Here is a 13,093-nt window from a genome sequence, read left to right as displayed (position 1 = left end):
TTCAAATCCTAACATTCTTAGTCAATTACATTTAATTTTAATTAAATTAAGTAAAATTGCATTGAATATTGTTATTACCTGTGTATCTAATAATTTCTTCCTTCTGTCAAGTTAAAGTTACAATTCAGTAGCTGTAGGGACCAATCTCATGGTTTTATTAGGCTGCTCTCCTCAGTTTTACAGAATTTGGAATTTGCACGTGACCTATGAATTAAAACTTTGAAAAGCCATTGTTGGTTTTGTAATACATCAGTAACATAAGGAATTTATTGTGGCATAAGCCTTAATGGACCAAACCCCACTTTCTCAGATGCATGAAATGCTTTTAATCAGTAGAATTTTTTTTTAAAAGCATGGCCAAAAGGCCTTGATATGTAAGTTAAGTTGATTTTTTGCCACATTTGTGAAAACTCCAAATGTATACAAGATCAGTAACCATTCATAATAGTTGTTGCTTTATTGTGCTAATTGAGAAAAATCCATGTTCTTCATTAATATTGAAATGAATAGTGTCACGTTTGCAGATTCTTGGATGATTTTCATTAATACATATATATACAGTACATACATAAAATAAAACCATCTGAGTCCAATTAACAAACTTGAGGATTATAACAAGTGCCACTTGATGTTTATAGGAGATGAAATTGTTGAGGATGCAAGAGGAAGAAATGATGTTAGTAACAGATAACAATGGAAATGTTGAGTCTTCTATGAAATTCAATCTAGACATGTTTAATAATCCGGTGGAACCCTCAAAGAAGCCTCCTAAAATGTGCTTTGATAAGGCAGAGGTAAAGAATCTGCTATCTTATATATAAACTGGAATTCCAATACTTGGTCTATTTGCTGCATTCAGAACTAAATCTCTGCTCTTGCCATTTCATTATGGGTGCTTTAGTTTTCTGTGTATTTGCAAAGACTATGCAGAGAGGGAAAGGATCCCACCCATAATCCTGCTTCCAGATCTGAAGATGTATTGGTTTTGGACAACCCATCTAAGAGACCCCAGACTTGTACTGGGCAGTTACTAATGCTCTTATGGTTTGCAAGTCATGGTGACTATATGCTGTCTTCAAATTACCAGTAGCTGGGGAGCAACAGCAGGAAAGGGATTTTTGTTATTATTAGCTTCCCAGGGGAATCTGGTCTACCATTGTGAGAAATGGAATATTGAACTTTGGTCTAGCTCAATATGGCTCTGTTTGTGGTTTTGTAATATCTAAATAAATTATAGTGTGGTTCATATTGACACACATTTGACTTAAGTTTAGGGGCATCTATGGGGAGGGGCTGTCAAAAAACTCAAGCTGGCAGGCATGGCCACACATTTAACGATCCCATATATGGATATTCACTATTTCATTTTTTTAAAATAAAATTCAATTGGAATCTTCCTGTGTAACGATTGCCTAAACCCAAATACTCAGTCTCACAAGCTCGGGCTTAAAGATAACTGATTTATTAAAGGAATAGTATGCAAATACAGAGAAAGCTGAGAATGAGCAAAAGCGCGCCAAATACAAACTTAAAAGCCTTGCTTGTGGGCAGGTCCCGCCCCGTCACCCGTCAGGACGCTCCCCCTCCCAGGTGCTGAATGCCGTTAGACGCGCCTGGGAAAGTAACCTTGAACAGGAGCGCAAACCCAAACATGCATTCCAAGCCCTCAAAACAAGGGAGGGCAATAGAATGGAAAAACCCCGGGTGAAGGGATACGGAACAGAGAATGACATGTGAAACGTTACAATGTTAACCAGACATTAGAATGAGAACATGACATATTGCCCCCCCAAAAGAAATCAGGGAGCCGGTTTGTCAGGATAGGCAGAGTGAAATTGGGCTACGAGACGAGGAGAATGCACGTCTGGAGCAGCAACCCATTCAGGATGAGGGAAATGTTTCCAGCGGACGAGGTATTGTAGAGTAGAGCGCTGGCGTCTGGAATCGAGAATAGATGCCACCTCGAAGTGCTGCTGGTTGTCAATCATGAGGGGAGGTGGAGGAGTGGGTTGCGGATGCCAACGGTCCGATGACAGGCAGGGTTTGAGTAAGCTACAATGGAAAACAGGATGTAAACGTTTAAGGTTGTGAGGTAAATCAAGTTTAAACGTAACAGGGTTGAGCTGAGCAACAATTGGAAAAGGACCGACAAATTTAGGACCAAGTTTTTTAGAGGGTTGTGGGGACTTGATAAACTTAGTTGATAAGTAGACTTTATCCCCGACTGCAAAGGATGGTTCTGGGGAACGCTTTGCATCAGCATGGCGTTTATAGGTGGCTTGGGCATGGTGGAGAGCGAGTAGAATATTAGACCATGAATCTTTGAGAGAGTCTGCCCAGCCAGCGAGGGTGGCTGGGAGTGGGTGAGGATGAGGAAGTTCAGGAATAGGAACAAATTGACGTCCAAAAACTGTTTTAAAGGGAACTTGACCAGTGGTTTGATGAATGGAATTGTTGTAAGCGACCTCAGCAAATGGGAGTAGATCGACCCAGTTGTCTTGCTGGTAGTTGACAAAAGCTCTGAGGTATTGTTCTAATGTAGAATTAACCGCCTCTGTAGATCCGTCCGTTTCCGGATGCCAAGCAGTAGAAAGTGATTGTTTCGTACCCAAAAGTTTCAAAAATGCCCGCCAAAATTGTGACGTAAATTGTGTGCCTCTGTCACTCACCAAACGGGCGGGGATACCGTGGAGGCGGTACACGTGGATGAGGAAGAGGCGTGCCAGCTGTTGTGCGGTGGGGATAGAAGCGCATGGGATAAAGTGGGCTTGTTTGGAGAAAAAGTCTTTGACGACCCAAATGACAGTTTTTCGTTGACTAGGGGGTAGATCAACGATAAAATCCATGGAGATATCTTGCCAAGGGACAGACGGAGTGGCCACGGGTTGAAGGAGACCCTGGGGCTTGCCCGGTTTGCGCTTTATCGCCGCACATACAGGGCACGCAGTGACATATTCCTTTAAGTCTTTGAGTAAAGTGGGCCACCAAAATTGGCGGCGAACGAGGTGCAAAGTTTTCACGTAGCCGAAATGCCCCGCTAGCTTGTCATCGTGGCAGCGCTGGAGTATGGTTTTTCGCATTGCGTCGGGTACATAGAGACGATCGTTGCGCCAGGCAAGATCATCGGTGAAAGTTAACATGTGTCTGTTGGCTTGTAACCAAGTATCTGTTTTAAGGTGGGCGAGCAACTGTTGTTGCAAATCGGAGGGAATTGACAAGGGAGGCGGGCCGCTGGAAGGCTGAGCGGCTGGAGGCGGAGTCGATTGTGCTCGGGTCTGGCTGCGAGTCACCGCTGCCAGACTTAATTGTTTGTCGGTCCAGACGGTGCCTTGGACCGTTGGCCCTGGGCCAGCATCTTGGGGTCTGCGCGAGAGTGCATCAGCCAAAAAGTTTTTCTTGCCTGGTATAAATTTAAGAGTGAAGTCAAAGCGGCTGAAGAACTCAGCCCAGCGCAGCTGTTTGGGACTGAGTTTTCGGCTGGTGCTTAGAGCTTCCAGGTTTTTATGGTCAGTCCAGACCTCAAAAGGGTTGGAAGTACCTTCCAATAGGTGTCGCCACGTTTCTAAAGCCGTTTTTACAGCAAAAGCCTCCTTTTCCCAAACGTGCCATCGTCTCTCTGTTTCAGTGAATTTGCGAGAGAGGTAGGCACAGGGTTTTAAAGCGCCAGATTGGTCAGATTGTAACAAAATTGCGCCTATGGAAAAATCAGAAGCATCGACTTGTACCACGAAGGGTTTAGAGGGGTTTGGATGCTGTAAAATTGGTTCTGTGATAAAAAGTTGTTTGAGCGTTTCGAACGCTTGCTGACAGGCTGGAGTCCATTTAAGGAGCGCGCCTGGGTTCTTCGAACGTCGCGTATCCCCCTGTCCTTTGGTTTTTAACAGTTCAGTAAGGGGGAGGGCGATTTCTGCAAAATTTTGGGCGAATGCCCGATAGAAATTAGAGAATCCAAGGAAACTTTGTAATTGTCTCCTGGTACGGGGAGGCTCCCATGCCACAATAGCTTCTACTTTTGCAGGGTCCATTTCAATGCCCTGAGCTGAAATTCGGTAACCTAGGTAATCAATTTGCGACTGATGAAACGCACATTTTGACAGTTTTGCGTACAACTCTGCTTTTTCCAATTTAGCCAATACCTGACGCACCAAGTGGATATGTTCTGACATGGTTTCAGTATAAATCAATACATCATCCAAATATACCAGTACCCCCTTAAATAGGTGGTCATGCAAGACCTCATTGATTAACTGCATAAAAACCCCGGGTGCCCCAGATAAACCGAAAGGTAAGACTTTATATTGGAAAGCCCCAAGAGGACAGTTAAATGCTGTTTTCCACTCATCCCCTTTCCTTATGCGAATGCGAAAATAAGCTTCTCTCAAATCCAGTTTTGAGAAGATTTTGCCTCTGGCCAGATGTGATAACATATCTTTGATCAGGGGCAAAGGATATTTATTTAATATTGAGACCGCATTGAGCCCGCGGAAATCGGTACAAAGTCTTAATGACCCATCCTTTTTTGGCCGAAATAGGACAGGAGCTCCTACCGGGGAATTTGCCGGCTCAATGAAACCCCTAGCCAGGTTTTTGTCAATGAACTCCCTTAGCGTGGTAAGCTCTTTGGGAGACATGGGATATATTTTCGGGTGAGGCAATTTTACATTTGGTAAAAACTCAATGGCACAGTCCGTTTTTCGGTGGGGTGGCAAGCGATCCGCTTCTTTTTCCCCAAATACTTCAGCAAAATCCTGATACTGATTGGGTAGTCCTTCAAGAGGTTGAAGCGTTTGCACAGTAGTATACGCTACCCCTCCACCCTCCATGTCCTCCAGTAGGTCCTTTTCGGGTACTTTGTAAAATCCATCTGCAAACGTTACAGTTCTATGGAGCCAGTTGATAAAAGGGTTTTGTTGCACAAACCAAGGCATTCCCAGGATTACCAGAGGACCCCCTACTGGAGCTACCACAAATGGCAGCTTTTCTTGATGGGAGCCCATCTGCAAAGCAACCAGTCCCGTGGAAAGATTGACTGCTTTCCCTCCCGCCATAGTTCCATCCAATTGGGTGAAAATCATGGGTCTTGCCAAAGGGAACGTGGGCAGTTCGAGAGCTGCTACCACGTCAGGGTGCATTAGGGAACGGGAGCAACCCGAGTCTAGCATGGCCCACACTTCCACAGTTTTGGTTTTTGAGCTCAGTTTAACTTTAACAGTCAGTGTGGGGAAGTTTCCACTCACCGAATCATGGTTACGCCCGGTTTCTTCCACCTGCCCTAGGGCGCCCTTCAGGGCAGGTGGTAGGCTTTTCCCGCCGGCTGCTGGAATTGCAACTCTTCCTCCTCTTCTCCGAAGGGTAGGTCGGGGGGGTCCAGTTCTGCGAGGGCCGCCTTCAGTTTTCGCGGTGGAGCAGGAGCAGGCGTCTTTACCGTGGGTTTCGTCTGTCGTTCCTCAGGACGGCGTCTCGGGCACGACGTGGCTCGATGCCCTTCTTTCCCACATCTGAGGCACTGACCCTTGGAGAACCGTTGCTCCCTCTCCTCTTCCCAGGTTTTCGGTTTGGGGCGGCTGGCAAGTCCAGATGTGCGCGCTCCTCTAGCAAGACGTGTTTGTCTAAGCTCTTTGGTATGGGCGTAGGTTCGTAGGGCATTTTCTGCGCTTCCCGCCAACTGAATCCACCCATATAGCGTTTTGGGATCGTCTCTGCCTAGCGCCCATCGAAGGATTTCGGGTTCTAGCCCCTGCTTGAACAATTCGATGATTGTTGGCTCAGACCAGTCTTCCACTTTTCCTGCTAAAGCTTTAAACTCCAACGCATATTTAGCAACTGAGAGGGACCCTTGGTAGAGTTTGCGCAGGTCATTTTTGGCCGTTTCTTGAGCTAGGGGGTCTTCGAAATGCTCCTTGAGTGCCCACAAAAATTCATCAAAGTCCTCTAACTCAGTTGCCTCAGCTTGGCATAGTTGCACATACCAATCGGCTGCCCTTCCTCTCAGCTTGTTGGCAATGAAATTGACCTTGCCGTGTTCAGACCGAAAGTTCCGACCCCAATCTTCTATATAATGCTTGGCATTCGTAATAAAGAAGGAGAGCGTTGCGGGATCCCCATCAAACTTCACTCCAAATGGTGGGAAGGTTCTTGCCGGCTCAGCTGGCTGTGGCGGTGCCGCGAATGACAGCGTACGCCGAGCCCCCACAGGTGGTCGATCCCTAGGAGGTCTTGCCTCTCGCTCTCCCCTTTGATGGGCTGATCGAGTCTTACTTCTCCCCCGGGTCGACAGGGTGCTGTGCCTGGGGTACTGTGACGGCTCTTCCTCCCAATCCTCCGGGGTGGGCTCTGCCTCTCTGGGCTGATCCTCTCTGGGTAGATCCTTGAGGATCGTCACTATTAAATCCATTTTATCTTCCAATGCCCTCATACGGGCCGGAGTGACCGGCTCCTCCGGGGGTTGGTTGGTTATCACCACCTTCGGTGACAAGGGGACTTCGTGCTCCCAGGACAATTGGGGAGACCCCCTCCCCGTGGTTCTTTCCATAACAGATCTCTGTTCACTCCTAAGACTCTCCTGTATGGATGTCAGCAGCTCGTCCAATTGGGTATCTCGCAACTCCCGACGTGCTGCTCTTTGCGCTCTCGAGGTTAGCGCTGGCCGGCTTTTGGCCACCTCCCGCTCCTCTTCGCCTCCCTCACTTACGCGAAGTTGAGGTTCTGTCATCGCTAGCGTTCCCTCTTATCCAAGGATTGGATGGGGCCAGCGGAAAATGAAAAAAAATGATTCTCAGCTTTATGTAACGATTGCCTAAACCCAAATACTCAGTCTCACAAGCTCGGGCTTAAAGATAACTGATTTATTAAAGGAATAGTATGCAAATACAGAGAAAGCTGAGAATGAGCAAAAGCGCGCCAAATACAAACTTAAAAGCCTTGCTTGTGGGCAGGTCCCGCCCCGTCACCCGTCAGGACGCTCCCCCTCCCAGGTGCTGAATGCCGTTAGACGCGCCTGGGAAAGTAACCTTGAACAGGAGCGCAAACCCAAACATGCATTCCAAGCCCTCAAAACAAGGGAGGGCAATAGAATGGAAAAACCCCGGGTGAAGGGATACGGAACAGAGAATGACATGTGAAACGTTACAATGTTAACCAGACATTAGAATGAGAACATGACATCCTGTAACTGAAGTCCATTATTTCATATTCTGCCCTCTGGAATGAGAAAGAAGAGATCTTGTCCTTCTCTGAGATATCTTTTTAGTTTTTGAAGTATCCTCCTTCAGTTATCTTTTCTGAAGGATAGGCATACCCAGTTCCTTCAATTCCTCTTCATAACAGTTTCTATTCCCTTACCATCTTCATTGCCCTTAGTTGAACGTTTTTCAATTTTCTCTGAATCATTCTTAAAGTGTGGTGCCTAGAACTTGACACAGTACTTAATGTGGAGATCTGATCAAAACAGAATGTAATGGAATGATGTTACCATTTAGAAATGGTACTTCTGTTTATGAAACTTAAAATTGTATTTACCTTTTTTGCAGCCACATCCCATGTCCTAATATCTCACATACAGTAAATGTTTAATATTTATCTTTTCCATTTTCTGGTTTTTAAGAGCATCAGATGCATAAAGGAAAAAACAGTTTTTAATGCAGTCCTGTAAGAGACAAAATTACAGAAGTGTACACAACCCTAAAATATGTACATCTTCCCAGATAATTGGTTGTATTTTGATGGTTATTCTGGTTCCAGCTCCAGAAAAAGGTTTTTAGAGTGCAATTAATATAATTTTACAGAAAGTTCAGAGAGTGAATTTTCTATTTTTTTTCTAAAGTCTCTAAAAATCTATTAAAAGGAAAAATGGATCAGAGGCCTTTTGATGACATTGGATACATGGTAAGACTTTTATGTTCTTTTTCCTATGATTTTTCTTCCTAGATTTTTCCTGTTAGCTTTCATGCAGATCCGTGTATACCAGAAGAGTTCTCAGAAGATGAGGTCAGGCTAAACTTTGAAAAAGCTCACAAGGAACTTGAAGCATCTGTACTAAAAGCTATGCAACTTGTAGGCCAAAAGGCAAATTCTGGTGAACCACATTCAAAATATGAAGTGAGTTAATCCATGATATTACTGCATAATAAGCACCCTAAAGGCCATAGTACTGTGGCTATCATAAATGAAGAACAAGAATAGGGATTACGAGAGCTTTAAACAACGTGCTAAGGATGTCTCCAGGCAGAAGTAAAAAAAGTATGGCTTATCAGTATCCCTTTTATGGTGTCTGGAGCACTGTCAACATTTGATCCCTTGTTTTTTTGCAAGAGGGGGAGTGTTGGATGGATTTGTAGGGGTTTAGTGGGTCCTTTAAACCTTGTAAATGCTTAAGGCATCCATTTTACTTCTTAAAGCCAACTCCCAAAACAAGCCTGGCCCTGTCTACTTTTGGAATGCAGTCCTCAAAATATTATGCAAAACACGGTGCAGTCTTTGAGTGGGCGGAAGTTGTACATCCCTGAAGTAAATAATCTGAACTGTGAAGAACTCCAAAGTGATATCTCCAAACTTGGGAAATTGGCAGTACATTTTCCAACTAACACATTTTATTAAAAGACATAGGCTTTTGTAAGTCGCAGCTCACTTCATCAGATGAGCTGCATTGGTTGGAAAAGGTGCTGCCAGACTCCTGATTTTTTGCTGCCATAGACTAACACAGCTCTCCTACAATGTCTCCAAACTCGGTGACTGAGCCATTAAATGGCAGATAAGATTCAATATCAGTAAGTGTAAAGTGATGCACGTTGGAGCTAGGAATCCATACTTCACAAATAAAATAATGGGGACTGAACTGTCAGTGGTCAACCAAGAAATCATGGTCAATCTTGAGATCATTGTAGATTGTTCAGTGAATTCATCTACACAGAGTGTAGTGGTTGTAAAGAACCACTGGGGGTGGGAATAGAAAAAGGGTACACAATAAATCAGCTAATATGATACTTCCCCAGTACAAATCTATGGTATGGCCATATCCAGAATACTGCATACAGTTCTGTGTACTGTGTTGCTACATCTCAAGAGGACATATCATAGGACACCCAAGATGATCAGGGCTTGAACATCTTCCATACAGAGGCAGGATGCAGTAGGGGAGCTGTTTAGGGGAGAGAAAAGATACTTATCAGGAAGTATGGTTGAGGTTTATAAAATTACGAATGATAAAGAAAGTGTAAACAGACATTTTCTCAATTTCCCATAATATTAGGCCACCCAATAAAACTGAATGGTAGAATGTTTAGAACTGTTAAGAGGAAATATTTCTTCATGCAGTATGTAATAAACCTATGGCATATGCTTTGGCCCCTAGTTTAGATGGCTTCAAAGAGGAGTAGACAAATTTCTAAAGGTATATTATATTATATTAGCAATCAGCAGACCTGATGACTGGGTGTCATCTCCAGGCATGGGGGCAGTCTTTTTCTACATTCTAGGTACATGGAAGTGGAGAGCTGCCTTGATCTCCTATATGTGGGCTCCATAGATATATCTGGTGGGCTAGATGGGCCTAGCCTTAGTCCAGTGGGGCTGTTCTCATATTATTAAGGTGTAAAATAACCATTGCCATCCTAGTGTCCTCCAGTATGGATTAGACTACTATTCTGATCTCTCCTAGCTAGCACTCCTTCAGGGTTCCAAGGAGAGGGTAGTGTAGTAACATTTACCTTGTGTCATTATAGACTCACAGTCACCTGAACCTCCTGTTAACAGAAACAGCAAAGTGATATTTTTAAACTTAACATTTACATTTTAGAAACCATGGTTAATATTGATACAAAATTTTTGCTTATCTTTAAAGATTTAAGTTACCTAAATCATCATAGTGTTAATAATCTCTAGTTAATGCTATATAGATACCACTGTACCCAAATAATACAATGTATTGAGTCTTAACAATTCAATAAAACAACATTTTGCTTTTTTAAAAAGGAACAGCAGTGCCTGTTCCTGCCTCATTTTCCTGCTGCTCTTGATTGTAAACTAATTGAAATATGATGGCATGTCCTGTAGGGATGCAACTTCTTGGTAGGAAACTGCAACTAATATTTCTAAACACACAAGTACACATAAATGTTTCACTCAGAGGTCCAGTTGGCCATATCTCCATGGTGCATCTTTGGCAGCAGAATATTTTAAGGCACCCCCATTTTTTTCTATGAAATACCAGTAGCTGCATGTCTCACATCAGCTGATTTTGTGTGTTCAGGTTGTGTTTGGGGTTCAGGTTGTACTTCTTTACACTAAACCATAAAAGTATAGTTTAGGAACTGCAGTGGTAGTATTAATATCTTATGCTAAACTAAAATCAAACAAACCACATGATGCTTCAAGGTGATGTGTGAATTTAGCTTATGTCTCTTACTACTGCTGCAGCTCCACCTTTTAATGGGGTCTTCTGATTGTGTCCTATGTCAGTAAGCTCTCCTGGTCTTATCTAGTCTGGGCTGCTGGGCTGAGAATCAGGACAAGGTAGAATGTCAATACTTGTAATTTCCCTACCACAATGCCCCAGAGTTATGTTATATCAAAGATCTAATGGGAGGTGGTAGTAACAGGGCTTCAAACTAATGAGACCAGATTGCCCAGGAAAGATACTAGATCTGTGATGGACCCCGTCTGGGTATTGGGGCCCCAGAAGCTATTCGGTGGCATTATGTGCCAGGGCCTGAACAAATGCATGTTAGGCGAGCTCTCCCTGTACTCAGCAGTGGGTTAAGACAAGTTTTTTCAGAGGCTGCTCCTCTATGTCCAGCAACCCTTGCTTTATCTGTAGTTCTACTGGAATGGAAAGGACCTTTGTATCTTCTAAGCATGCATCTGCTTGGGTGGAGGGTGGAGGGTGGGCTGTTTTGATCATCATTCAGTAATTTATGTCATTTTCTTCCAGGAGGCTTTTAGCATCTTGGATACTAACATTCTTAGCAAGTTTTTAAAAGCAGCAGAACAACTGAAAAGCATTTTATCTGCTTGTGAAAAGGCACTGGTGGAGGAAAGGAGCAAAGATGTTTGTGAGAGATGGGAGGTGAGAAAACGTACTTGGAAATAGAGAGGCATTTTAATCAAAGAGAAGCCACTTGAATATTTAATTGTTACATGAAATATTTGAAGGTTTGCATGATATAATGGTGAGAATTATTACCTTCATCCAAAGAAACCTGGGTTGAAGACCTGGCTCAGTCAATTAGCTCCACTAAGTAATCATGGACAAGTTGTTGTTATGTGGTTACCAGAACTTTTTCCATATATACAGCAGCTGTACAGAGAGGATGAGCCAGTTTGGTGTAGTGGTCATCAGTCATCAGGCTAGAAACCGGGAGACCGTGAGTTCTAGTCCCACCTTAGGCACAAAGCCAGCTGGGTGACCTTGGGCCAGTGAGTCTCTCTCAGCCCTGGGAAGCAGGCTGAGAGAGAGTGACTGCACCCAAATTTTAAAACATTATATGAAGGAATGGTCACCTAGTCCCTTTGTTTTATAAAATAGGCAAAGAGCTTTTAATTTAGAGAGGCATTTCATCTGCTCAGGTGATTTGTTCTTTTCTTTTGCTCTATGTTTTAATCTGTATTTTGAATATAATCATGTTTTAACTTGCTTACATTTCCAACAAACGTGTAAATATGTATACCTGTCATATTTATAATATGTAAATATTAAATAAATATGACATATGATGCCATTTTACTGATATTTTGCTATAGTCCTATATGTACTTTATTTGTTCATTGGTTTTTCATTGTGGATTTCATTGTTAGTTACTGTAGACATTTTTAATTAAAGGCAGTGCTGTAAAATCACATATTGTTCAATAGTGCCTCTACCTTCTCTAAACCTTGCCTGTTCATCCGCTATCAGGTTTCCCTGATCCAGCCAGACCTTCAATTTTTCATATAGGTGTTTGGCATAAAGCTTACTAATTATATTTAATAGGTTTATTGGTCTATAATTTGCTGGGTCATCTCTCCTGCCCTTCTTGAAGATTGGGACTATAATTGCCACGTCCCAATCCTCAGGTATCTGTCCAGTAGTAGTAAGTTCTAGAGATGGACTTTAACTGAGCAAAGTTAGAGTTAAAACAAAGGATAATGGATATAGAGAGGCAAACAGACATAGGAAAGGGCCCACTTTTCCTGTCTCCTGAGCATAAAAAATATACTGTTTCTACCGCTAGCTACCTCGAGCAACTCGAAATTCCCACCCATCAGAGAGCCTTCTCCCTAGCCCGCTGCCATGCTCTCCCATCTGCAGTATTGGAGAGTAAATATAAAAAAATTCCATTGGTCACAAGGCTTTGTCCATGTGACTCAGGGGAGGTTGAAACCACAGACCATGTCCTTCTGCACTTTGCCTTCTACAAAGACATCCGCATTGAATTCATTACACCGCTGATTAGTAAACATCTGGACACATGGATCCTGAGTAGATACAATTGCTGCTTATAGACGAAACTTCTACAGTTATGGTGCAGGTAGCAAGGTTCTGTGCTGCAGCAGTGAAGATCCAACAAATCAAGAGAGGCCAACCTTCGTAATTGTCTTGTATACAATAGTAAACTTTTTATAATTTTATTTACATATGCAACATAGTCGTAGTTTTTTATGTTTTATACTCCTGAAAAATTTTATATTTTCAAACAGTTAAAATAGGGTACATCCTAGACCTTGCATATAGAGATAGATGGATAGATAGTTAGCGTATTTCAACTGATTTTAATATGTATTTTTATTATTTGCTGTTAATATCTCAAGCATGACTAGGTTTGTCTTATAGAACAACACTATTGTATTGGTCCATAACCGTAATAAAGATTTGATTGATTGATTTAAAAAAAATTAAAGGCAGTGCCTAAATATAACAAATATGTGGAAGAGGATTTTTATGAACCCTCCTATATTCTCTCTCTTCCCTACAAGTCTATTGGATGAGATTTAATCTTTTAATTATAACTTCATTCTTTTATGTTTATTTTACTGTTAACTGGCTTCAGTGCTATGTTAACTGGAAACAGAGTTAGATCTGTAATGAACAGATACATAGCTTGCAGGGTTGTTAGGAAGC

The 13,093-nt window shown here is 42.7% G+C and overlaps 1 protein-coding gene across 1 annotated transcript in view; it reads left to right on the top strand.

Annotated features, from left to right (window-relative positions):
- The window catches only part of SYNE2 (spectrin repeat containing nuclear envelope protein 2), a 263,282-nt gene that overhangs the window by 49,458 nt on the left and 200,731 nt on the right, over positions 1–13,093 (top strand). Inside the window, exons 18-20 of the mRNA XM_063289046.1 lie at positions 639–794; positions 7,927–8,097; positions 10,928–11,062. Coding sequence (XP_063145116.1) covers positions 639–794; positions 7,927–8,097; positions 10,928–11,062 — 462 coding nt within the window. The remainder of the gene's footprint in view (positions 1–638; positions 795–7,926; positions 8,098–10,927; positions 11,063–13,093) is intronic.

The sequence above is a fragment of the Candoia aspera genome, chromosome 1, assembly GCF_035149785.1.
Source record: "Candoia aspera isolate rCanAsp1 chromosome 1, rCanAsp1.hap2, whole genome shotgun sequence".
NCBI classification, from domain to species: domain Eukaryota; kingdom Metazoa; phylum Chordata; class Lepidosauria; order Squamata; family Boidae; genus Candoia; species Candoia aspera.
Note: the sequence above shows the minus strand (reverse complement) of the source record. Positions and strands in the feature narration are given on the sequence as shown.